This window comes from Rhineura floridana, chromosome 6 (genome assembly GCF_030035675.1).
Source record: "Rhineura floridana isolate rRhiFlo1 chromosome 6, rRhiFlo1.hap2, whole genome shotgun sequence".
NCBI lineage: Eukaryota > Metazoa > Chordata > Lepidosauria > Squamata > Rhineuridae > Rhineura > Rhineura floridana.
This window is the reverse complement of record NC_084485.1, coordinates 15,500,741-15,525,453: the sequence shown is the minus strand read 5'-3', so window position 1 is coordinate 15,525,453 and position 24,713 is coordinate 15,500,741. Positions and strand designations below refer to the sequence as shown.

At 43.8% G+C, this 24,713-nt stretch overlaps 2 protein-coding genes across 5 annotated transcripts in view; one reads left to right on the top strand and one right to left on the bottom strand.

The window, feature by feature from the left end:
• Positions 1-937: 937 nt before the first annotated feature.
• On the top strand, positions 938-15,353 carry ADRM1 (ADRM1 26S proteasome ubiquitin receptor). 3 transcript variants are annotated; one of them, XM_061631078.1, is made up of 11 exons: positions 938-1,103; positions 4,147-4,377; positions 4,715-4,925; positions 5,301-5,417; positions 5,587-5,710; positions 6,287-6,373; positions 7,374-7,455; positions 8,923-9,152; positions 10,955-11,112; positions 13,034-13,136; positions 13,787-15,353. In XM_061631078.1, exons 3-11 carry the CDS (start codon positions 4,716-4,718, stop codon positions 13,891-13,893), a joined length of 1,218 nt encoding a protein of 405 aa, XP_061487062.1. In that variant the 5' UTR covers positions 938-1,103; positions 4,147-4,377; position 4,715; the 3' UTR covers positions 13,894-15,353. The 3 variants fall into 3 exon arrangements, with proteins under 3 accessions (XP_061487062.1, XP_061487064.1, XP_061487065.1); XM_061631081.1 differs by lacking the exon at positions 938-1,103 and adding an exon at positions 3,530-3,621; XM_061631080.1 differs by lacking the exon at positions 4,147-4,377.
• The window catches only part of LAMA5 (laminin subunit alpha 5), a 255,687-nt gene continuing 246,151 nt past the window's right edge, over positions 15,178-24,713 (bottom strand). For both annotated transcript variants that reach the window (XM_061631076.1, XM_061631077.1), the window contains exons 75-80: positions 22,996-23,148; positions 21,327-21,486; positions 21,046-21,176; positions 19,728-19,818; positions 18,556-18,675; positions 15,178-17,303 (exon numbers count right to left, since the gene is read on the bottom strand). In XM_061631076.1, coding sequence (XP_061487060.1) covers positions 17,146-17,303; positions 18,556-18,675; positions 19,728-19,818; positions 21,046-21,176; positions 21,327-21,486; positions 22,996-23,148 — 813 coding nt within the window. In that variant the 3' untranslated portion in view covers positions 15,178-17,145. The remainder of the gene's footprint in view (positions 17,304-18,555; positions 18,676-19,727; positions 19,819-21,045; positions 21,177-21,326; positions 21,487-22,995; positions 23,149-24,713) is intronic.

Here is a 24,713-nt window from a genome sequence, read left to right as displayed (position 1 = left end):
GGCTAGGAGTGCCTTTTTCTGGCTCTGGCTGGTTTGCTACAATTGGCCTCCTCTGGACAGAGATGACTTGGCCACAGTACTCCATGCTCTGGTAACTTGCAGAATGAATTATTGCAATGCGTTCGATGTTGAGCTGCCCTTGGAGATGACTCCGAACTTCAACTAGTCCAAAATGCAGCAGCAAGATTGCTGGCTAGGGTAAGTCCAAGAGGATGCCAGCATGGTTAAATGCAGATCATGCGGAAGGCTGTAGTAATACCTTGATACATGAGCAGTGACTGGAGGTGGGGAGGCATGAATTTGAATGCCCTGATCACCCAAGGAGCGCACTGGATGAACAAGAGGCAGACATCTCTCCACCTACCACAGGTGGCTTTGCTGTGAGGATAAAATAGGGGGAGAGGATAGTAAACATTTATACCGAACTGAGCTCCTAAAAAAAAAAAAGGATAAGTAATTAATATTTAATTTACGAATCACTTCACATAAAACATCCCAAAGCGATTTATTAACATTTTAAAAATCAACAATAGAAACACGGATGAAAACAATGTAATAGTAATAATGTTGCATTCTCTAATGCTACTGGGCTGGGGAAGACACTGAGGCGGCTGCTGGCTAGTTCTCAGTTCCTTTATTAGGCCCAACCAATCTCCACAGAGTAGTGTGCGAGCTTCCGGGTTCCACAGAACCCTTCCTCAGCTCTCTACAAGGCATAATCCATATGCAGTTCCAATGGGCGCCGCTAGAGGCCGCGCCGTCCTCGTCCGCCCACTCCTCCCCCCTATCTGCCTTCCGCGCGGCCGCCATGACACAGCACAATAGCCGGAAGGCGGCTGGCCGCCGCGGTGGATGATGGGCTTGTTTGGGAGTTGCGAAGAGGCTGTGTGGTGGTGTTTTGAGTGGCAGACTCTTCCGACCAATGCGTGCGCGGTGGGAGGGACCCTTCCAACCAACAGGAGATGGCAGAGCGAGAGATCGAGAGCAGAGGGCGGGCTCCCGGAGTGATGAGGACGGGCTCTCCCAGGTGGCCGGAAGGAAAAGCGGTAGCGTTTGAGGGGAGACCGGAGTGGGGGTGACAGTTGGGCAAGCTGAGGTGGCAGGTAATTTAGGGGAGGGCTTTGCGTTTCGGTGAGAAGCTTTTGTGCGCGGCTGAGGGGGAAGCTAAGAGCACGGCGGAGGGAGACTTGAGGTGGCAAATGAGCCCCCCTCCTGCTTCTTTCTATTTGTGGGGGTTTCCAATTAGGCAGGGATTTGGGTTGTGGGAGGCGAAGAGAACTGCCCTGTCCAATGTTGGGACAGAAAAAAAGGACAACGGGTGGGTTGGACCAGGGTGGGGGAAAAGACCCCACGCCATTATTGAACACTCTCCCCTGCTTCTGTAAGACAAAAACGGAAATAAAAGAGTCCCGAAGAAAATGTGGGGGTGGCGGAGGGGGGGTGTAGAGAGAAAACCATTAGCACATGAAGGTGGGGGAAGAGGCTTGGCCTGTATGGTCCCTGCTGTGCTAATTTTTTAATTGCTGGGACTCCTGTTTTTAATTCGTTAATAAGGGGGACCAGCAGCAAAATGTTGCAGTGCGGAGTCCAGAGTGCCAACCAGCCATATCCTCTTCTGGGATATGCTGTTCGGTTTCTCCTTACAATTTTTTTTTCTTCCTGCTGCCCTCTTAAAAAAAAGAGAAAAGAAAAAGACAATTGGGATTGTGCTGCCATTGAGTATACTTAGTCCCCACTGAGATGTTTTCCCACCTTAGGTTTTTTCCTAAAGTTTTTTGCCCTGTCAAATTTGGGCTGGAGGGGGTAGGGGAGAAAAGAAATCTGGCCCACTGGCCAAATCCAGTTCCCCTTCCTTGTACTGTGTAAATTTGCAAAGCACGTGGTGTTGCAAATTGGAACCTTTTACATTGCTTGTTCTTTACGCTCTGATGTACCATTTTTAGAAATGGGGAAAAGAGGCCAAATGTGTGACTTGGCTAGGATCTAGACTACTGTGTGGCTCAGTGTAACCACAGTGCTATAAACTTAAGTATAACTACTACCAGAGGCAAACAACAAGCCAATTAAAATCTATGAATATCAAAGCAGGTAATAATTATAGGATTTGGGGGTTGCCATCCCTTAACTTTGCTTTGTGACCCTAATCCTAAATATAACCACATGGTAGATACCCAGTATTATAAAGCTGTTTTCAGAATATGCAATGCCTTGCCAAGTAATCAGATCCCTGACCAATGCTCTCATATTACTGAATTACAAATGGTACATTGTTATTTCATTCTGTATGGTAATTTAGTTTGAAACACTGAAACTCAAAATCAATTATTGTAAGGTGACATTGGTTTTATGTTGGGAAATGTTTGTAAGGTCTGGGTTTCGACATTCAAACAAACCAGGCTTTGGCAAAACAAACCCTGGTTTAGTGTTATGTGCAAATCAAGCTAGTGAATGATAGATTACACAGTGAAAATATGAGAACAGTCTGAAATACAGATTCCTATAGGCTTTTAACCTTGATACACAAAAGGGATCAGATTTATGTCTAATATTACCCATATACCTGTGCAACTTGTTTCCTTGGATTACTTAATTCTGTATCTCTTGAGTTCTTATGAGAAATGTGTATGGACATGATGTCTTTTATCCAGAAATGAGGAAGTTGACCTCATACAGAATTTATGAATTTTATTTCTGTTGCCATTGTAGCTTTGGGAAAAGTGTGGGAATCAACTGCCCAGTAATACCTACTTTGAAATAGGCTGTGTTTGTCCCAGGGATTAAGGCTTCTTTATTTCTTACGAGGCCAATATTCTAAGGTAGATACATGATTCTTTGCGATGCGGCCTGCAACATCTGCAATCTTGAGATGTTATGGGCTGTAATACCAGAAGAATATACTTTACCTCTTTTCTAGGTTTGTGCTTTACCTCTTCAGGCTTCTTTCCCCAGCTTGTGTTGGCAGAAAGGCCTTCGACTCTGCTCAAGTTTCTTTCATGACGCTTGTGTTCCCTGACTCTTGCATCTCTAACTATTACTCAGGGGTCACTTGATAAACTCTGAAATGCTGCTGCTATTAATGCCTTGTGGCATGGCTTGGGGCCCCAAGGTGACTGGGTTTTTTTTTTGGCTTATTGAGGAAGAATGTGTTTGAAGGAGCTTAGGAGTAGCCAGCAAAAAAAAAAAAAATCAATGTCATTTGGGAGCATGCTGCAGCAATAAGTTAAGAGCTGAAGAAGGGAAGCAAATCCCTGAATACAAGAGGAATTTGCCTCTTGGGTTCAATGCTGATTCATTCCTCCAGAATCCTTTAGTTGCTATTCATTCCTTAGGGCAGCCTTTCCTAACCAGTGTTCCTCCAGATGTTGTTGGACCACAATTCCCATCTTTCCTGACCATTTGCAATGCTGGCTGAGGCTGATGGGAGTTGTGGTCCAACAACATCTGGAGGCACACTGGTTGGGAAAGGCTGCCTTAGGGACTCAAGTTCTCAGTAGGTCTTTGTAAGAATAATCAGGAGTCTGACTTGAAGGAAAACTACAGCCAGGGTGCTGATGCTCTTCCTGGTTTGGAGAGGACCACAGGATCTCTTGGCGCTCTGGGCAATGGAATTTCATATTGTTGGTGAGTATTGCTTCAGTAACTGTTGTACAAATGACTGCTATGAGTGTGGCATCTCATACATGTGTGCACAATTGCACAGAAAAACTCTGTTGTCGATGAACTAATTATAACTGAATGCTAATTCCTTAAAGAATCAATTTTCAGTAATATTTTAATGGGTTTTTGATCTAGCTTTTAAACTGCTGCTTTTATTTCACTGGAATTAATTCAGGTTGGTTTTTTTAAAGCTTTTTGTATACTTTCTACTTTGGAAAGTGTTTTGTGCACTCTAAAAAAGTAAAAGTCTGTCCCTGAGACATGTCCCTTGCTTTCTGTCGATAAGGGCTTTCTCCATTCCTGGTGTATCATCTGATGAAAGTGAGCCTATAACCTGTTCTGAAGTGGTCCAAGTCCTTAGCTTTGCTTATTTTCTCAGGAATCCAATGACGGTTAGCTGCTAGTTTTGTATGTGTATCCTGTGTGGTGGTGTTTTTTTCCATGCAGTTGATCCACTATAGTAATGTTTTTCTAACTCTTCTGTTTCAGACTCTACATAAATACCTCTCAAATCAGGCTGACTGGAAGCTGCCTTCAACAATTGCTTGTTCACATAACCAGAGGGCTTCTGATACTAGATGCTATTGTGACTCAAATCCTGTCAAGAGCTTACTAAAGGCCAAAGGAAGGTTGGAGGATTGGTACTAGAGATCTGAGTGAAGAGGCTGTTTATCAGCTTGCAAAGCACAGAGAGGAAGAATTATCTGCAAGACTTGAAAGGTTGAATGAAGATATTTGTTACTGCTGAGATGCTTGAACTGTTGATTCCATACAAATATTGCCCATGCCTGCAACTAATTGTCTGCTCCTAAATGGAAATGAAACTGATTAGTTCAACCCAACTGGGGAGTCCGCTCAATCAGTCTGCAGGAGTTCTGGCTTTGCCCTTTTAGGCTGTTGGATTGGCACTTTATGCTATCTTGAAATGCTGTTCTAGAAATGCATTGCCCTTCTTGTCAACTTCTTTTCTAGGATACCTGTTGATTCAGGTGTTAATAGAACTCTTGTATGTATGAGAGAGAAGCGGTACTCATTATGAAATGTTGTGTCTTCCCAGGATGTCTTCTGGTGCTTTATTTCCAAGCCTGGTGCCAGGCTCCCGGGGCTCATCTAGCAAATACTTGGTAGAGTTCCGTGCAGGAAAGATGTCTTTGAAAGGCAGCACCGTTACACCAGACAAGAGGAAAGGTCTTGTATATATCCAGCAAACGGATGATTCCCTCATTCACTTCTGTTGGAAAGACAGGACTTCCGGGAATGTGGAGGATGTAAGTGGAATGCAGCAGCCTTAAGCTGCTTTGCATATTAAATCGATGCACATGCAGAGGGTATTTGAAGTTTTGTGTGTGCCAGATTGAGGTCTGTGGTTTGGGGAAATAAGTCATGTATTCCAAATGTATGTTGAATTTGTGCACCTTGCCAGAGAGAGGTGTGCATGTTTCCTAGAGGTGTGCATAACTCACACATCTGTGTAACTCCTCATAACTTTCAAAGCTTGGTTTGAAACTTGGTTGAAAGAGGCTTTTTACTGTAGCTGATTGATTGAGAAAGTGGTTAGCAATATCTTGCTTATTATTAATGGGCTTGGATAGTTTTGATTGATATGTAAGGAGCATTTGTTTTCCTCTTCCCTTTTGTTCCAGGATTTGATTATTTTTCCTGATGACTGTGAATTTAAGAGGGTGCCTCAGTGTACTACAGGCCGTGTGTATGTGTTGAAATTCAAGGCTGGATCCAAGCGACTCTTCTTCTGGATGCAGGTTTGTAGCTGCATCTGTCTCAGTGGCCTTCTCCTTTCTCTTTGGTTAGCAGATGAGGTATAAGTGCTAGTTGATGTAATGCTAAAGCTTTGTTAACTGGGGAGACTGAGGGGTTGTGGATTAAACATCTGTTGTAGTGTGCAGTAATTCTTTTCTTTTTTCCTGACAGGAGCCCAAGACTGAAAAAGACGAGGAACACTGCCGTAAGGTGAACGAATATCTGAACAATCCACCAATGCCTGGAGCTCTGGGTGGCAGTGGAAGTGGAGGCCATGAGCTGTCTGCCCTTGGAGGTATAGACTTTTCCATGATTCTTTTTCTATGTGTGTATTAGTGTTAAGAGCCAGTTCTGATACTTCGAGGTTTTTGTTTTGTATTCCATCTCTCATCACAAAACCCTCAAAAGTGGCTGATGGTTGTTGAATGGAGAAGAATGAAATGGCATTAAAAATAAAGCCTGTAAAAATGAAATAGACAGTAAAGCGATCAATAAGGCAAGAACTTTACATATTAACTTGGGTAGTACATGATTTGAAAAAGTTCCATAACTGGGGTGCCACCAGCGAAAAGGGCCTATCTCTTCTCACTGTCTGCGTAACCTTTGGAGGACAGGAACTCTGACAAAGATCTTTAAGAACAGGTAGGTTCATATGGAAACAGATATTTTCAGAGATAAGCTGGAGAAAAAGTTTAGGAAACAAAGATACAATTGGAGAAAGTGAGATTCTTCAGCGTCAGGGTTCTTTTGTGTATCTGAAGCACAGCAACGAGACTTTCCTCATAAAACTTGCTGCCACTTTAAACTGCCTGCCATTTAGGCAGAGGGCTGTACAAATATATGAATGTGATACTCTCAATTTATTTTTTAGGTGAGGGTGGCTTGCAAAGTCTTCTGGGAAACATGAGCCATAACCAGCTCATGCAGCTGATTGGACCAACAGGCTTAGGAGGACTTGGTAAAGTGCTTTCATACCGTTATTCAAAAATAGTGTTTGTCTGGGTTAATCTCTGCCTGGTACTTCCTTTAGGCTGTACACTTGGTTCCTAAGCAAAATGCTCATAGTAAATTGAGACAAAATGACCAGAGAAAAAGTTGTACCAACTAACATAAGCTGGACCCCACTTCTTTCCTCCATCCCTTAACTAAAGGCCTTTGGGCAACATGGGGACAGCATTGCTTGGACATTAAAAGTGCATACTATAATTTGGTACTTGGGGAAAGCTTGCAGAGAAGCACAGACCATTTGACACTGAAATATCATTTCGATGTGACTCATTTGATTGGCTACTCCAAGGGCAGGAAGAGATGGGATGATGCTTAGTAAGCCTTTCCTAAAGGTAGTGGTAAACTTGCTGCTTAATGAGTGATTTCTTTACTAGCTGATCACTTTGTGTTCTCACTACTTGTTGGTATCCAGTTACCAAGACTTGTCATTTCTTCTTTGACCACTAGGAGGAAATTTTCTGAGAATGTAGAAAGTCAGGCAGCCTAGCATCCTGTGCCTAGCACAAAGTGTGGCAGAAACACAAACTTGGTCTCTGCGTCCACTGTTTCTGCTCTGTAGATATTTGATGTAGAAATGACAGATTTGATAGCAGATTTGATAGAGGAAAGCTACCTAAGATGCTGAAAGGATAGCATGATGGCACAGAGCAGTCTCCCATTCCTTCACAGGTTTGGACAGGAATTCTAGTCTGGGTTGGCATTAATCAGTGAGAGGCTGTGAAAGGACCAAAGAAGGCCCCTGGCTACTTGATGTAAGCCTTGCTGAATTCATGCAAAAAAGCCTCTAATCTTAATAACAAAAGAGATGAGACTGCACATCTGTCTCCCTGGGGGGAGAAAAGTGTAAAGTGAAGCAGTATTTTGAACAAGAAGTCTACATAGTAGAGTATTTTTAATCCCCCCTTTTTAAAAAAGTCTCTAAACAGATGCTACTTTCTCTTTTGTAAAAGGTGGGCTTGGTGCTCTGACGGGTCCTGGTCTGGCGAGTCTGTTGGGAAGTGGGGCCCCCCCAACTAGCAGCTCTTCTTCAAGGTGAGGTGGATCCTTGTATTATAATTGTCTTTAAAAGAAAATCAGGTGCTTTGATAATACCTGAGGCTCTGTTTAAATTTTACAATAGTTGAGTGAGAGCATCTTCCTCATAGATTTCTGTCATTATTACATATTACTGTGGTGTTGAAGATCCCATGGCAAAGTGAACGGGGCTGCTGTACGTAAGTCCGTACTGCACAACATGCCAGCCCTGTTTTGGTTGTGGTGGGATCTCAAGTATTACAATAGTGCAAGTATTACAATAGCAGCTTCTGTGGTGCAAATGTAGCATTTAAAGAGCACCTGGAGCTAACTTGTTTTGGCAGTGGGAAGAGTGGAAACTCACTTGGGAAATTTCGCTAGAGAAGATAGATGGAGAACAAGGAGATAAGAAAGAAGGGGGTCAGTAGGGCTATAAGCATAATTCTTTGGCTTCTGTAATAGTTTTAGGGCTCATTCTGATATTGGCTTATCTGTAAACCTGATGCCAAGGTAGCTGAAGACTGATGCTTATATTGGAAGCAAAAAGCTTCAAACTGTATTTCAGAAATCCTCACAACAGTGTGACAAGGTAGGCTGGTGTTTCCCCCTATATTGGGGAGGGGGGGGCGCGAGATCCAACATCTTCCACAGAAATAGTCTGTTCCGGATCTGGTGCCACAGTTTTCCTTATGGCACCATTCAGGAATTGAAAGCAAGCACAACCTGAATTTGAGTGCAGTGTACTGTAATAATAATACAATAATAATATTTTATTTATTGGTCGCCTATCTGTCCAGGTTAGTGGACACTCTAGGCGACTTACAATAACAAAAAGCTATACATAATATACATATACAAAAACAAACCACAGTCCTAAACAATTTAAAACCAATTTCCAATTAAAACATCATAAAATTAATCCTCCTTAATCCCACAAAAAAAAAAAAGCAGCACACAAAAAACAAACAGAAAACAAACACACACCGAGGCCACCCCAGCCAGCCGGCTTATGTCTTCCTCCAAAGAGGAACGTGTTAGAGCAGTACTTGTTCTGCCACTAAATGAGGGCTACCTCTGTCTTGCTCGCTGCTTGCAACTTTGCTCATAAAAGTGTCATCTGCACCTGGTGTTTCTAAAATATGAGCTAAAATGGTACTTAGCCATTTCACCGTATTAGATTACTTAGGCTGCAATCCCAACCCCACTTACCTGGAAGTAAGCCTCACTGAATTCAGTAGTACTTACTTCTGAGTAGATATGGGTAGGATTGCACTGTTTGTTTCCCATCAAAATACAACCTCTTTTAAATTGCAAATTTTAAAATTTGGATTTCAAACGGAAAGGCATCCCATCTCTTAAGGGTGTGTTGACTAAGGTCAGAACTTCTGTTGCAGAAAGAAAAAGTATTCTGGGATGGCAGTTGGTTTTAAGACATGACAAACATAACTAGATTTGCAGAGGCTAATTATATGAATTGCTGTTTAGCTCTCGCAGCCAATCAGCAGCTGTGACACCATCTTCCAGTACTTCCTCCACACGAGTAACTCCAGCTCCTACAGCTCCGGCAGCTGCCTCTGCCACCAGTCCCAGCCCTGCTCCAAGTTCTGGAAATGGAACCAGCACAGCAACAAGCCCTACTCAACCCATCCAGCTGAGTGACCTCCAGACTATCTTGGCGACGATGAACGTTCCAGCTGGAGCAGGAGGACAGCAAGGTAAAAGCGGAGGTGGTGCCTCTGAAGCCAGAGAGAAAGGCCTCCCAAAAGAAGAATTCCTGCTTTGTGTTTCCACATTGTTGCCGCCATCTTAAAGCTTCAGTGCTTTTAAACACTCCTAGCCCCTTTCTCACTGGAACAGCACTACTGACAGATTGTATACAGCCAGAAGATTGGTTGTATACTATAGTCAGCATGGTTTTGAAGTCAGCAATGTTAAATTGAAAATAACCCCCGTGCCATTCTGATGCTTCCCATAAGCTCATTTCAAAACAAAACCTTACAAAACTTATAGTCCTGAATTCAGAAATGCCTGCTTAACAACTCTCTAAATTTTTATAGTGATACACAAAACAGAGAGAATCGAGAGTTCAAAGTGTAAAAAGAGAGAGAGAAAAAGCAGACCCCTTTTGGACTTTTTTGTGTCAGAGTTCTCATAATCTGTTGAAATTAATTAAAAATCAACCATGTTCACAGAGTATCTGTAATCCATTTACTGACCTTGCCTCATACTCTGATCTTTTTTTCTGCAGTTTAAAAGTTAAAAAAAAATGCCTGGCTGATTTTTAATTAATTTAAGAAATTTTGGCTTGAACTCAATGATAATGTCTGGCATGCTCAGTAAGAACCAACTGTCTGTGTTCTAAAAGCCAGACTCCCAGCTGCTGTGCTTGCCTAATAAAGGGCCACACTCACAGCAGACCTTTATTTCACTTTAGACAGTAATGTCTTCCCCCAAAGAATCTTGGGAAGTGTAGTTTGTGAAGGGTGCCGAGAGTTGTTAGGAGACTCCTATTCCCCTGACAGAGCTCCAGTGGTCAGAGTGGTTTAAAAGTCAACCCCTCTTCCCAGAAGATTCTGGGGATTGTAGCACTGTGAGGGAAGTAAACAGTCTCCTACCAACTCTCAGTACTCTTCACAAACTACACTTCCCAGGATTTTTTGAGGGAAGCCTCCTCCTCCCCTCCCTCCCCAGGTCAATTTCACCTATCCTAAGCATGATTGCCCAGGAGTAAATCCCATTAAACTCAATAAGCATGCAAATGATCAGATCTGCTGTCCTCCCTCCTGTTCCATCCCTCCTGCCCCTCCCCATACGATCAGAGGCACATGTACCAAATTCTTCCAAGGAAGTGGATTGGACTGTGAAAGACCAAGGCAAATTGTGTTTGCATTTTTAAAAATTTGTTGGGCTGTACAATATCTCAGAGCAGAGGTCAGGTCTCCTGCTGCCCTGGTGCATTCGCTATAGCCACCCAATTTCCCTGCTTTTTTTTATAGAAATACCTGCTGGCTCTAGGTACGTTCTTAAACCACAAGAGGTTTTTGCCTATTAGTGAATTGTTGGTCTTTGTACAAGAGCATTTAATAGATTGGCTGTTTTGCCTCAGCATTTACAGCTGAGGCCTCCAGCTATTGTTGGACTCTTAACTCCCATCAGCCCCAGTCACCATGTCCACTGGTCAGGAATTATGGGAGTTGTGGCCCTCCAGATGTTGTTCTCCATCTCTGCATTACAATGTGTGTAAGGAAGTTAAGCAAGTGGTGTAACTACTGGCTATGGGGGGGGGGGTCAGTGTCAGAATAGGAAACGTTTGTTTCATTGTATTTGAAGAATCGTGTGTCCGAAATGAAATCTATTTATCATGCTTGACTGTAGGATTTCACTGTAAATAGGCTAAGAATTGTGGTCAGTTGAGACTTTGCATCATGCCTGAATTACACCTGGGAATTACTCTCTTGCTGCAGCGTTGCTAATTCTTGGTGCTTCTACCTTAGACGTTTTTCATGTTCCTTTCCAGTTGACCTGTCCAGCGTTCTGACGCCTGAAATAATGGCACCCATTCTGGCAAATACAGAGGTTCAAGAGCGCTTACTGCCTTACCTTCCTTCAGGGGAATCTCTGCCACAGACGGCAGAGGAGATCCAGAACACTCTGACTTCTCCACAGTTCCAGCAGGTAAAAGCTCTGTGATACCACCTGGAAAATAGAACTTGAAAGCAGCCACTTGGCTTGAGCAAGAGGACTACCTTATACTGAATAAAACTTGCTGGAGCAGGCCCAGAGAAATCTACAGTAACGCCCTGCATACTCTGGAGGGGTGTGTGCTGAGGAAGCTCTAGTTATGAGGCACTTGGCTTCTCTTCAAGGTCTTTTGCAGGTTTAAACATGGCTGAATGAGGATGAACAAACCAAAGGGGTGGAAGTAGTGGCCTAAGCAACCCGCGTGTGGATGTACAACGCACATGCAAGTAGTGTCAGCACTTCCCCTACGCGCCGTCAGTGGATTTTATTAGTCCATAAAACCTTTACTGGCCAGCCTTTCCGCTTGTATCTGCCAGTCATTTGGGTTGTTTTTTCCCCTTTCAGAATACTGTACCAAAAAGGTTTTCTTTGGCCTAATAAAAAGCTGGGTTTGCTGGATGTAATCTCCTTATTTATAAGCCTGTCTTTAGAGGGGCTGACTTAGCACTGAGCTGAGCAGTGAGCCGACAGGGTTATCCCTAATAACTTGCTGCATTAATTCAAACCTGACAGTGGTAAGTTTTGGTGCTAACTGGCAGTCAGTGAGGAAAGAAGCTGTGCTGTTTGAATTTGGAGCTTGAAGACAAAGCCCAGGGAAACTGTTTTCCGAGAACTGTCATCCTGTTTGGAACTCAGCAGCAAGACCATGCTGGAAGCTCTAGATTGTTTCTGGGAGCCAGAACCTTTTCAGTCTCCCTATTGGGATAAATCTCAGGAAGGGTGTAGCAAGCTTGATCTTCCTAGAACAGAAGTGGGCAACCTCTGGCCTATGGGTTTCAGACAACCGCTGAACTTATCTTACACTGCCTTTGATGCCTTCTAAAGTGCCCAGTGTGGCGTAGTAGTTAGAGTGTTGAACTACAACCTAGGAGACCAGGGTTCGAATCCTCACATAGCCATGAAGCTTACTGGATGACCTTGGGCCAGTCACTGCCTCCCAACCTCAGAGGGAGGCAATGGTAAATCCCCTCTGAATACTGCTTACCACGAAAACCCTATTCATAGGGTTGCCATAAGTCGGAATCGACTTGAAGGCCATTTCAATGTGCCCCATTCTTCCATCTCCTATTACCTGGAGATGCCAGAGACCATCTTGTCTGTGGGGTGGTGTTTAGGGGCTTTTGTATTATTGTTCAACTTTATTATGGATTATAAGGTTATTGTTTCAGTTTATTGTATTTATCTTAAAGATGTTGTTTTCTTATTGTTTGACTATTCAAATTTTATTTTGCAACAGTGAATTATGTAAGTTTTTCATGTTAGCTGCCTTGAGCATAGATTATTGTGGAAAGACGGCATACATATAAACCATGATGATGATGATGATCCCATCAGAGTTCCTTCTTGTCCATTTCCTCATTTTTTCTGTGGCTTTTTAAAGTGTTCCCTCATTGTATGTAGCGTTTATTTTGTCATTATTATTTTTACTAGTTTTTATGCCTTGGAGAAAAGATTTCTCACTGGCTCTCTGAGAACAAATAGTCAGGCTTCTGCATACTAAAGTTGGGAAGGAATTCTTTCCAGTTAATTTCCAGAACAGAAGCTGTATTGGTCTGTTGCACTTTAAAAAATTAACCCCATCAAGCCCAGTGGGGCCTACTCCTGAGTAGACCTGCGTAAAATTGGGAATTCTAATCTGAGGTAGCTATGCTGAAAAGTGAAGCAGGGTAGGCTTTATTTTGTATTAATTACCCAGAAAACCCTTTTGTCTCTGGCTTCGCCCACCACCAGCATGAGGCTCCTAGTGGAATGCAGCCCTCAAAAAAGGCTGCCCAACTCTGCTCTGGAATCTGATGCCTCCTCTAATCTGGAGCTGAATCTTTATGGAATTTGACGTGGCTTTTTTTCTTTGCAGGCACTGAGCATGTTCAGCGCTGCTTTGGCTTCTGGGCAGTTGGGACCTCTAATGAGCCAATTTGGCTTACCAGCGGAGGCAGTAGATGCAGCAAACAAAGGCGGTAAGTTCCTTGTGTTAGCGGACCTGGAGCTTCTCAGTAGTTAATGGAATTCCTCCTGGCTCAGGGGCGCTTTGCGTTAAAAGAGTTGTTCTAGAGCTGCTATTCTTCCTTGATTGTGAAGGTGCCTGAATCAGGGTAAAAGCAGCAGCTCTAGTTTAGCTCCTTGTGACCCAACAAAGTAGAGATTGCTTTGGGGTGGTCATGCATCCCTCCCACTGATATGCTCTTATCCAGACATGAATGTCGAATGGAATGTCACTTTGTAAGCTGAGCACATGATGGGTCTCGGCTGTAATGAACGTGAGGGGCTGAGACTGTTGTGAGCTAACACATGTTCAAATGTTCCCTTTGGGAACCAATGATCTAGGGGGTGGTGGTCTTTCCAACACGAGGCATTCAAGAGGCTGTTGGACAATCGTCCATCTGTTATGCTTTAATTTTGATTCCTTCAGGGGGTTGGACTGGATGGCCTTATGGGTCCCTTCCAACTCTACTATTCTATGATTCTACTCTAGGCTTTTCATTCTGGTAGTTGTCTTCATTTTGCTGTATGTAGTTCACTGCAAACATGCATTAAGCAGCCTACTCTCCTCTTGCCATGCATATGTCTTGTGCTGCCAGGTTATTAATTCAATGTGTCTTGTTTTTAGATGTAGAGGCCTTTGCAAAAGCAATGCAGAACAATGTCAAATCCGATCAAAAGGAAGAAGACTCAAAAGACAAGAAGGATGAGGAAGAAGACATGAGTTTAGATTAAGTTTCTTTAACTGTGTCTTATGGGTACTCCTAGATATTAAGATACGTAGGATAACTAGCTAATTTCATGTATTGAATCTACAAGTAAAGGATCTCTCTGCCAAATTCCTTCTGGGTATACTGGGTCTTTTCCCCACTTGCTGCAGTGTCAAACAGAAGTTGGTCTTTATGGCCTTAAATTGTCCTAGGAGGCAATTTGATTTACGTAATTAAATTTGAAGTCTTGCATCCAATCCAGTTGCAGCTCTACACTTAGGTCTTTTCATAACATGCATCACCTTGGCAACATAGTTCTTAATTTTTATAGTTAGTTTGTTGTACAGCCCATAGCTAAGAGCCACTGTAAAGGTCTCCAAGGGCTTGAGTGTACCCAGCAGAGTGTTTGCCCTCTTAAATCTTACCTGTGTGAGGAATTGCTTGGATCTAATAGTCTTATTGTGAGACGTACCTTTTGTCCCCAAGAGGCTGTATGCTGTTTCTACTAACCCCCCCTCCCCCGTGCTACATTAAACATTTAAGGTAGTCCTGACCCTCACAGATGTCTGTGTGGAGGACATGGGACAACAGGAGCCAGAAAAAAACCCTTTTGTGAGTTCTTGAGGTCTGAGGCCGTAGGTCCCAAAACCACTAGTTCAGGAATGTGCAACCTCATGCAGGGGGCAAGAGGGGGAAACAGAGAGTGAACTCATTCATCTTTTGGCTTTGGCCCTGCCCATTGCTGGCATGTAGCATCTGGCTTCTTATTAGTCCCTAGGGAACGGCCCACAATAGAAACATTGTTCCTCTCCCCTGTTCAAAAGTGGTTTTGCCTGCCATCCTAACCTTGCTTCCCTAATCTCTCCTGTGTATCAATCCTAGATGTCGCTTAGCAATCCTTGCATGTTGAAATGGACCAGAAGATTTCCCCTTCCATAAAATCCTAACTTACCCACGCACAGCATGATGCTAGACCTTAGCAGGCATTTGATAGGCATGCCTATTTTTGTGAGACTATTACCTATTTCTGGATTGGCAAATTCATAAAATTACAATGGTGGAATTTGGGTAACTTTTGGAATGTGGCATATTTGAGCAATATAAAGCAGCTGAGCATGTGGCAGGCATTTAGATACCAAAGCTTATTTCTGGGGGGGGGGGACTGTCCTTGAGCTTGAAATCATCTTGCAAAGATGAGTTGACTGTTATATTCTCATGGGTTTAGAGGGCTGCTATGGAGTCCAGGCATAGTATCCTAACAAATTCAATAACTACTCCATAAAATAAGTATAGATCATAAAATTTTATTTGAATTAAAAGTATGTACCAGTGATTTACAGATATCCCTTAATAGTACACCTTAAAACAGATAATTACATTTGTTGAAGGAGAAACCAAGACTTGTTAAAACAAATTTTTACAATATGTACCCCAGCATTAAAACAACCAATATATTGATAAGTTATAAAGTCCTTTTCAAAACCAGGAGCTTGACTCATGTGATGAGATATATATACACACAAATACATATATAAGGACATCTCTTAAGTGCATAAGTGGCCCATACAGTGGAAGGTTTGTGAAGTTTGTCGCTGCAAGGGAAGTTGGAGACATTACACCCAAGCAAGAACTGAGAATAGCAGTATGAGAATCAGCTGACCCTTTTTCTTTCCTATAAAAAGCAGTTTAATCCTCCACCCTCCTCCTGCCCTTGGGCAATAGCAGGCAGAGGTTACAAGGAAAGTACTAAACTTCCTACCTGCTGTGGACAGAGGGTTGCATTGGGTTGTGTTCGACATAACGCTAAGGCAAATAGCCTGTCAATACAAGAATTTCTCCTTGCACAACAACAGTGGTACAACAATGGAACCAATGACCTAGGGAGGTGGTGACACTGGAGGCCTTTAAGAGGCAGCTGGACAGCCACCTGTTGGGTATGATTTAATTTGAATTCCTGAATTGAGAAGGGGGTTGGACTCAATGGCCTTGTAGCCCCCTTCCAACTCTACTGTTCTATGATTCTATAATGTTCTCCCCCTTCCCTCTAAATCTGTTCTAGGGGTTTCCCCCAAACCTTTGGAGCAGACTTGAGGATGGCACGGGGAGGGGAGGAGGAGTCCTGTTCGCTAGTGGTTATCCTTGCATACACATGCAACTGTTTAATTGAACACTGCCCATTGGTTGGAAAGGAAACATAGGTGCATTTTATTCATGCATCCTTTCCGGCTCATACATTAAGGGTTTATCTGCCAAAGCCAGAGCAGACTCACTTATATCAATGTACTTAAATAAACTTTACTCATTAACTTAGTGGGAAGCACCAACAACTTACGAAATATTGTATTCCTCAAATGTAATTGTCTAGTCTCCCCCTCACCAGGCACCGAACACAATGCTTTGAAGCTCAGAGGCTTGCATCTTGCAGTTTTGCATACAAACACTACCCCGACCACACTGTTCGTGTGCTTCTAGCTGTTTGGAAACGATGAAACGCAACTGAGATGATGCCAGCAGTAATGTATTCATATGTAGACATGCTTGGGTCTTACAGCTTGGTGATGCAGTAGTTTAAAACAGTGCCTTGACAGATGCATCTTGAATACAATCTCACAGGGACCGGAGAGAGAGGACAACTTGTGTTTCAACAACACTCTTATTACAGGGGTTCCCAAACAGTGGTCTGTGGACCACCAGTCTTCCACAAGCTTCATTCAGGTGGTTCGTGACATGTCCATATTAAATAATCCATAAAGATATTTATTGTATTTTTATTGCTGCTTTTATTATTTTATATTTTATTGTGTTACAAGTTTAATTCTGTGGAACTCAAATTATAATTCAATATGATACAGAATACGAAATAAAACAATAAAAATACAATTTAAAACCGTACAGCATCTAGCACAGTGCATTACAATGCTACAACAGGCAGAGAAATCACTGAGAGGTCCCCCGAGACCTTCAGCAATTTTCAAGTGGTCCATGAGAGAAAAAGTTTGAGAACCAGTGCTCTATTACAACTATACCATATGCACTTACCCTAGTCAAAAACCTTATTGCTGACATGGAGGGGGAGAATATGTAAATGTAGGTGTGCATTAATTAAAAATGGATGAGGTCCCCCTCCCCACCTCTGCTGTTGGGACTGAACATTTGACCGTGGTCTCGGGCAGCATGGAATGTTACGTTTGGCCCTCCAAAGAGGATCCCTATTGGCTTCGTGGAGGGCGGTACAGCTTTCGGTAGCCCTGACCTGACACTTGTGCATCAATTGTTTTTACATAAAGGGGCACCCTGTGAGCCCTACCGACCCCACGACAGCCCCAGCTTCCCTTAGGTTAATTTGGTTCCGGTTTATCACCAAGTTCTTCATGCAGCCAACGTAAGTGGGGAGATGAGCCATATGTGCCAAAGGGAGACCACCGCCTTTGAGTTCTGCAGAAGAACAAAATACTTTTACCACAATGAGACAATCACCATTTGAGAGAGGCACCCTGGTCCTGATGAAATTAGGCTTTAGTTTCATTTCAGTCAGTGGGCCATGATCAGAACCAGTTCAACTTGTGCTGTTGCTTGCAGTGGGGTGAAGCACACTAACTCTAGGGCCATGTTCCTCAATGGAGTTTACTTCCATGTTTTTTAATGTCAAAAAAGCATGTAGAAAGCTCACACAATACAGCAAAACAGATGGGCTTTGCTAGTGCTACATATACGACCAACTTGGCACTGGCAGAATTTTTTTCTCTGCCACAGGAGACGCATGGATGTTGCTTAAACTTTCATGCTGCATAAATTGAGCATCTTTTAGAACGTGAGCTTGGCCAGGGAACATTAGAATCCTCCAAAATGCAGACATACTCTGCGTAAGAGGCGTATATGTTCCTTAGCAGCCAAATAAATGTGGAAACAATTCCCTGAAAAAGAGTATGAAATCAATTGTGCTGGGCCAGAGATGGGGAACCTCAGGCCCAGACGCCAAATGCAGGCCCCACCCCATTACTGCAGGGGTGGGGAACCCTTTTGGCCCCACCCCATGGGCCAACTTTGACAGGTGGGTGGTGGCAACCTACCTGTCAGTCACACAATATCATGACAGGGTGGTCAGCCTTTGCAAGGCTCCCTGTGGTTCCCTTTTCCATCCCCAGTGTCAAGAGTGGACAAGAGTTGCTTAGGGATGCTTCCAAGAGCACCGCTGGGAGAGAGAAGCCGTTTCCCCTTCTTGAGCGAGGCATGTTCCTATCGCCCCTCGGCTGATGGGCAGTCGGGAGTGTGCCTCGCTCCAGCAAAGGAAAAATCGGTAGCCCATTAAGTTCCCGATTGTTCCTTTCAAGCCCTGGCCTTGCCTGCCCCACATGTATGACGTCAGGTGCAGGGTGGGTGGCCATGGCTGGCCCCAGACAGCCTTGTGGGCCAGAGGCTCCCCATCCCTGCCTTACTAGCTTGGCTTTGCACCCTCCTCAAGTGCTTTTGCCTACCTGGAATGCATCTCTGAAGTGTGGTGCATACCAGGATGGAGGTAAGTGTGTGTACAGAAGCAGCCAACTTTTGGCTGTACAAAAGGTACAAGTCACCTGGGTTGCTCCATCCATATTTATCTCTGGCCACGCCCACCCCTGGCCTCCAGAAGGTTGCCTGTGGTTTGTGAGCAGGATCCCCCCAAAATACTACTGTTGCCTGAGCCACTCACCTGGCATTCCACCGAGGTAGAAGTTCTCTTTGATGAAAGCAGTGTGGGCTTCATTGGGTCCTACCGTGTAATTTCCCTCTGTGTCCACATCTAACTGGATTACATTGCTGCCTTTGATTACTTGGAAAGAAAGCAGGGGTGTAAAGACCTCGTAGGTGGACATGCTGAGATTATATCCCCTTCACAAGGCATACATTAGTCCTTGCTCCCACAGAACAGGTGGGTGGGTTCTGGCACAACAACTTGCATTAACAAGCCATGTTGAGTTAAGCTAGCATATCGGCACATAACAGCTGTGCAAGTGGCTGGAAGGGTTATTCCAGAAGTGAACTTTGCCCTATGGCAAGATGTGATCCACTGAGCCCTACCCAACACCAGAAAAGGAAAATGGAGTCTGTGCTGGTCTCAGTAGTGGGACAGATGTAGAAGCCCATGCCACGGTATTTTCATCCTTGGCTTTTTCACTGACATTTTTGAATGAGAGCTGAATATTCTTATGCACACATACACAAAGAGTTCTGACTGTCAACATCCACAGCTATTTGACGAAGAGCCTTGGTTCAGTGGTAGATAATCTGCTTTGCATGCATCTCAGATGTAGTCCCTGGGCATCTCTAGGTAGGGCTGGGAAAACCTGGAGAGCTGCTGCCAGTCAGTGTAGACACTACCGAGTTAGGTGCACCAATAGTCTGACCTGGTAAGGTAGGTTCCTATAAAACATTCGGTTGCAAAGGCTGCACAAGTTGGAAACTGAGATCCAAGCTTGTATCTAGCATAGCATGAAGTAACTAGTTCCGTTAGAGCAAAGATTTACCCTTGCACAATGGAACTTCCCCCATTTCTCCCTGTGCACCCCCTAAATCTCTTCTGGGGTTTTCCCCAACACACCAGAGCAGATCTGGGAAGAGCATTGGAGGAGTTCCACTGCACAAGTGTAACTCCTTGTTGGATACCGCCCACAGCTTCTCAGCTGCAGAATATTGGTTTATTCTGTGTTTGGGCACAACATTGCAGAAAGAACAGCTTATAAGGCAATGATTGGTAAAGCTGGATAAAACAAATAGAATGCAAGTAGGAATTTGCAGAATACTGCTTTAGCAAGTTTTCAAAGCAATTTATTTCTTCCAAAAGGGGAGCAGAAAAAGATCACAAACAGCTGGCAAGAAGCTTACCTGCTAGCGTATGCCACTGCCCATTGCAGAGTGAAGGTTGGGTCACCGAGGTGGTGAATTCCCCAGCACCAGTGTTTGCAATCACAGTGACCTAATCCAGCAAGGAAGGATTCAGAGAATTTACATCAGGATGGCAAGGGAGAGATAATCCTGAACATACTTTAACCACAGTTTAAGCTTTCAAACTATATTCTGTCTGGGAACTCTTGAGATTCTTCAAGTGAGAAGACTATTAGTGGTCACCCAGAAAAGCATTTTTTCCCCTGCCATTACTGATCTGCTCCTGCAAAGAGCAGCTGGAAGGGAGTTCGGGGCAATATATAGGTCCTAAAGCAGGCAATATATAGGTCCTACAAGCTGGGACAGTTCTCTGAGTAAACTGCATGCATGCCCTAGTGTGCAGCCCAGAATATAGGGATTCTGTAGCAGATGCATAGGCTTCTGGTTCCTTTACAGCAAGAACTTTGAAATTTACTGGATCAGTTCAATGAACTGCACAGTTCCTCTCCTACCTTCTCATTCCCAAAATATGGGCATAAAACTCAAGAGATGTCACTTCTTACAGGTAGCAAATACATTTACTGGAATGGGACTGGAGCAAATTCCTAGGCTGGCAAGAACTTCACAGTTACATGGGATTCAACTGACCCACCCCCCGGACAATGGCCTGTTTATCTTGGGGAACTCTGCACATGATACATGCAACAGCTTCCCTCTTCATACATTTGTAGAAATATACACTCATGTTATATTTTATATGCAGTGTTTTTTCCATGCTGTGGAGATACAAAATAGCATGTAAAACAAATCACTCAGGCTCCCAGAAGCAGGGTCATATACCAGCTGGGCAGTTCCTCAGTTCTGCACTTGGAACAACAGATGCAAAATAAGCACACGAACGCATGCCTTTCTGATTGCATGAAGGGTCTTCAGCTTCCTGAGAATTTCAGATTTTGTTTTTCAAGGTTTCTACCTGTGAGGCACAGGAAAGCCTGACATTTTTGCAAAAGGCTTATCCAGCATCCTCAATCTCTCATATCTTACAGTACATCCCTTTCTGCTAATTTCTCTTTTCCAAATCTCCAGCGCCTGTCTGCCCCAGTCTTAACTCCTGGCCAGTAATAAATTTACCTTTTGTCTGATGTTTTTGTACTCTGTATGCACAGAATATACGTGGACTAGCTTTTATAACAGGATCAGACAGGCAGGTGTGAATTTTAAATTTCTTTTGTTTCCTCTAGAAGTACAAGGTATTTGCTTCTATTACTTTGAGTGTGTACAAAGCATTTCCAGATGCCTCACTCTCCTTTCACTTTACCTTTTGGCTGTCTGTATACAGCCTGAGGTAGTTTGTTTGTCTTGTGCCAATGTGAAATATCAAGCCAGACATGCTCCGTGGGCGAATTTCCAGCATTAACTCAAAGTCCTGTCCAATAGCCACGGACCTGTCTGGGAGACAAAAACAAGGCTGTCAGAGCAGCAGAAAATGTGTGGTGCTACATGCTTTAGGAAAGAAAACAGGATGCGTTGATGAAACGAGGAGAAGCAAGAAAGTTTAGTAGGGTACAAAAGGCGCACGAAAGATACTCCATACAGTACCTAGAGTTATGTATCCTCCGTCAGCAGAAAAAAAGATGCCACTTTCCAAAGGGCCCACGTAACAAGGGGTGACACCAAACAAGCGGGATGGTGAGACCAGAGGCTTCTTGTCTAGTTTCAAGTGCCTGAGGCACCCCTTAAAGCTGTTAGCAGAAGCATCCTGCAGAAAGGAAAAGAACTTTAGAAGGAGATGTCAGCATCTGGACACTTGAACACTTAAGAGTACCAGGCTGTGGTCCCTGAGAGCCAGGATTTCATTCCTACGGCTAAGCAACTTTGTATTCCTAACAAGGACTGTTGCATTCCTTAGCCACTAGGACTGTATGTGCTATACTTGTTCTAGAGCAGAGGTGGCGAACCCCAGGCCTGGGGGCTGAATGTGACCCTCCAAGCTGTTCTATCCGGCTCTTGGGACTCTTCCTAGGCCACACCCCTCTGGACCTGCTCCATGCTTTTCTTGAGTGTTTTCGCCTGCTGGATTGTGGAGTGGAGACAACGCCTGCGTGTGATTACATAGCAAGTTCTGATTTGTGTGTGGCTGGAATGTAGCCTACTATACAAAGGTAAGCGTCACATCCATTGTCCCACCTACTTGCGCTTCTGGCTTCACCCAGCACAGACGTGCAGCCCCCAGAAGGTTGTGCATCAGGGAATTTAGCCCTCAGACTGAAAAATGTTCCCCGTCCCTATTTTAGACACTGGATCCCCCCCCTGCTCCAACAGCTTATATTCATTGTTACAAGAGGTCACCCTGGAACTCCTCCTCTGCAACAGTTCCCTTGACTGCTGTGTCTGAACTGGCCCTTTGGTGCCACCAGTAACGAACTGGAAATCCTGTATATGTGATGGGCCAGGAAACCTAGGATGAGTTCCTCCACTTGCACGACGACCAATGTGTGATGCAGGGCATGGGCTGAATTCCCACAATCTTCCCACCCTGACCGAGCACACGGATTGTAGGGACTGAGCAAACAGAACTACACCTCATGACCTGTATTATGGGTGGTGGTAGATGCATGCATTAGCCCACTGCCCAATCACTTGTATGGGCTCCTACTGGGAGGAAGGGCAGGATATAATTTTATTTATTTATATAATAATAATAAAACTGGAAATAATAACTTCCAGTTTGCCAGTTGTGTCAACTAGCTCCTAGGCAGCAAGTGAGCAGGGAACAAATATGTCTCTGGATCCCCCACAAACGTGCCCATCGTTTTCTGAAAGATGCTGATCTAGAGTGGTGGCAGAACAAAGGGTACCCCTCCTGATTCATGACACCAAGACTGTCATGTCACACTTTCAGAGAGGATTAGTGGAAGTGATACTCCTCACCAAACTTTATTCCAGGCAGTTTCATTTTAGAAATTGTGGTCTTGGAGGGGACCGGGGAGAGGGGTTATATTCTCAGAATACATCCTCCAGGGCTTTAAGTAGTGTCTAGCATGGAACATCTTCCTCCAGGTGTTGCATGGGGAAAGGAATCTTAAGTTCCAGGCAGAGTACAAGCTTCACATTTACAAAGTCCCAGGTTTAATTCCTGGCATCTCCAGGTCAGGTAGCAGATGACAGGTAGACCTCTGGAGATTCTGGAGAATTGCTGCCAGTGAGGCTAGATGGTAAATGGACAAATAGTTTGACCGTGTATGAGGTAGCTTGCTGGGGTCCTTACTGGTATATGAGCCTTGACTTTCTCCACAGGGGCTCCACCAACGTAAAAAGAGCTAGGGATCCAAAAGTCCCCAGCAGCAGGCAATGACTTCTCCTGGGCTCTCAGTCCATCAATGATGAGCTGAACTCTGTTTTTGTCTTTGCTGTAGAAGACCTGCCAATTGCAAAAGTTGCACGTCAGAACTGCATGGTTCTCTTAACACTGTATCTGCCTAGGACACTTAAAGAGTTTGTTCATTTTATGCAGGGGTGGCAAACCTGTGGCCCTTCAGATATGGTTGGATTTGAACTCCCAACATCTCTGACCACTAGTCATGCTGGCTGGGACCAGTGGGAGTTCGAACTGAACAAAATCTGAAAGGCCAGAGGTTCCTTATCTCCGGTTTATGGTACAACATTGGTATGAACACTATCAGTATATTTTAAGTTTCTGCACTAAGCACGTTTACTTCCACAACAATCCTGTCAGAGTATTTCCCATTTAAGATGGGAAATGGAGGAAAAGAAGTAACAACTTTCCCCAAGGCTAATCTGCAAGTCCCATGCTGAGCAGAAATTTAAATCTTGATTGCCCAGGTCCGAGTACATCTAACAGTTCATTCAACTGGGCCACAGAGTTTGAACTCTTGGATTTTACCACTATAGAGAAGCAACACATTTTTCAGGAGATGGCCCTTGGTTCATGTCTAATTGGATTGTCTTCTGGTATTTCCTCTTCTAGTTTCAAATCTACTACTTCACCTGCCTTAAATAAGCCTGCATGAGATTCTTCTTCTACAGCCAACATATTGCGTAGCAACACCCTGGGAGGTTGCCAGTATTGCAAAACTTAGCAGGGAGCTTCAGCCAGTTCTGGCATCCTGATTAACCCAGCTGTTGACACACTTTGTGTTTCAACTGTGTGTTTCATTTCATTTCTGTATTTTTAGATTATACACTGGGGGGGGGGAAGTCTTCCTTGTGATCAACTAAATAAGCAATCCAAGTTGCACAAGATCATTCCTGAGCTACCAGCACAGTCCCCAGCCAAATTTACTGGAGTTATTAACTGTGGCTCTCACCAAGGCTTTTTCAGACATTCTTTCCATATATGCAGGACTCTCAAGACCCCTTAAGACCTCTATCTGTTTGCTGGATCATTTTATTTGCAACATATTTCATTCACACCGTTCTGTTGAGGTGTTTTTTCTGAAACTGGGTTGTTTTTAAAGAATGAAACCAACCAAAATACTAAGTCACTAATTTTCACAATTTATGTTGTTGCAAAACCTATTCAAATATTCATAGCAGGAGTTAAAGCAATGCCTGGGGAAAAGGATATCAGAATTGCATCTGCTAGCCTTGCCCCAGGCCACCAGGGGCTGTATTCAACCCACTGAAATCAATGTATTTAAGTTAGCCATGTTTAATAACTTCAATGAATCTACTCTTAGTCAGAGCCTACATTCACATTACATGTTTCCCTCTTCAAGGCAGGATACAACTGAGAAGGGCCTCACTACAGAAGCACAAATCCATCATTCTGAGCCTCTCTGCAGTCTTCGGGTGCAGAATCCATCAGACTGCCCACCCAATAAATAATACTTCCTGTTTTATGCTCCTTCATGGGTAGAATGATCCCTGCAGAATTATCTGTCTGGTGCTGGCCCAGTGAAAAAAAGTAGGCTACTGCAGGGTAGGTTAGCAAGGAGAATTTGGTCTACTTTTTTTTCTCTTTCC

What these genes read in the sequence shown, in the direction of transcription:
- ADRM1 (XM_061631080.1), top strand. Translation starts at nt 4,716, where the DNA reads ATGTCTTCTGGTGCTTTATTTCCAAGCCTGGTGCCAGGCTCCCGGGGC. An exon ending in CTTCCGGGAATGTGGAGGAT is followed by an intron (nt 4,926 to 5,300) that starts GTAAGTGGAATG and finishes CTTTTGTTCCAG; the next exon opens with GATTTGATTATTTTTCCTGA. An exon ending in AGATGCAGCAAACAAAGGCG is followed by an intron (nt 13,137 to 13,786) that starts GTAAGTTCCTTG and finishes TCTTGTTTTTAG; the next exon opens with ATGTAGAGGCCTTTGCAAAA.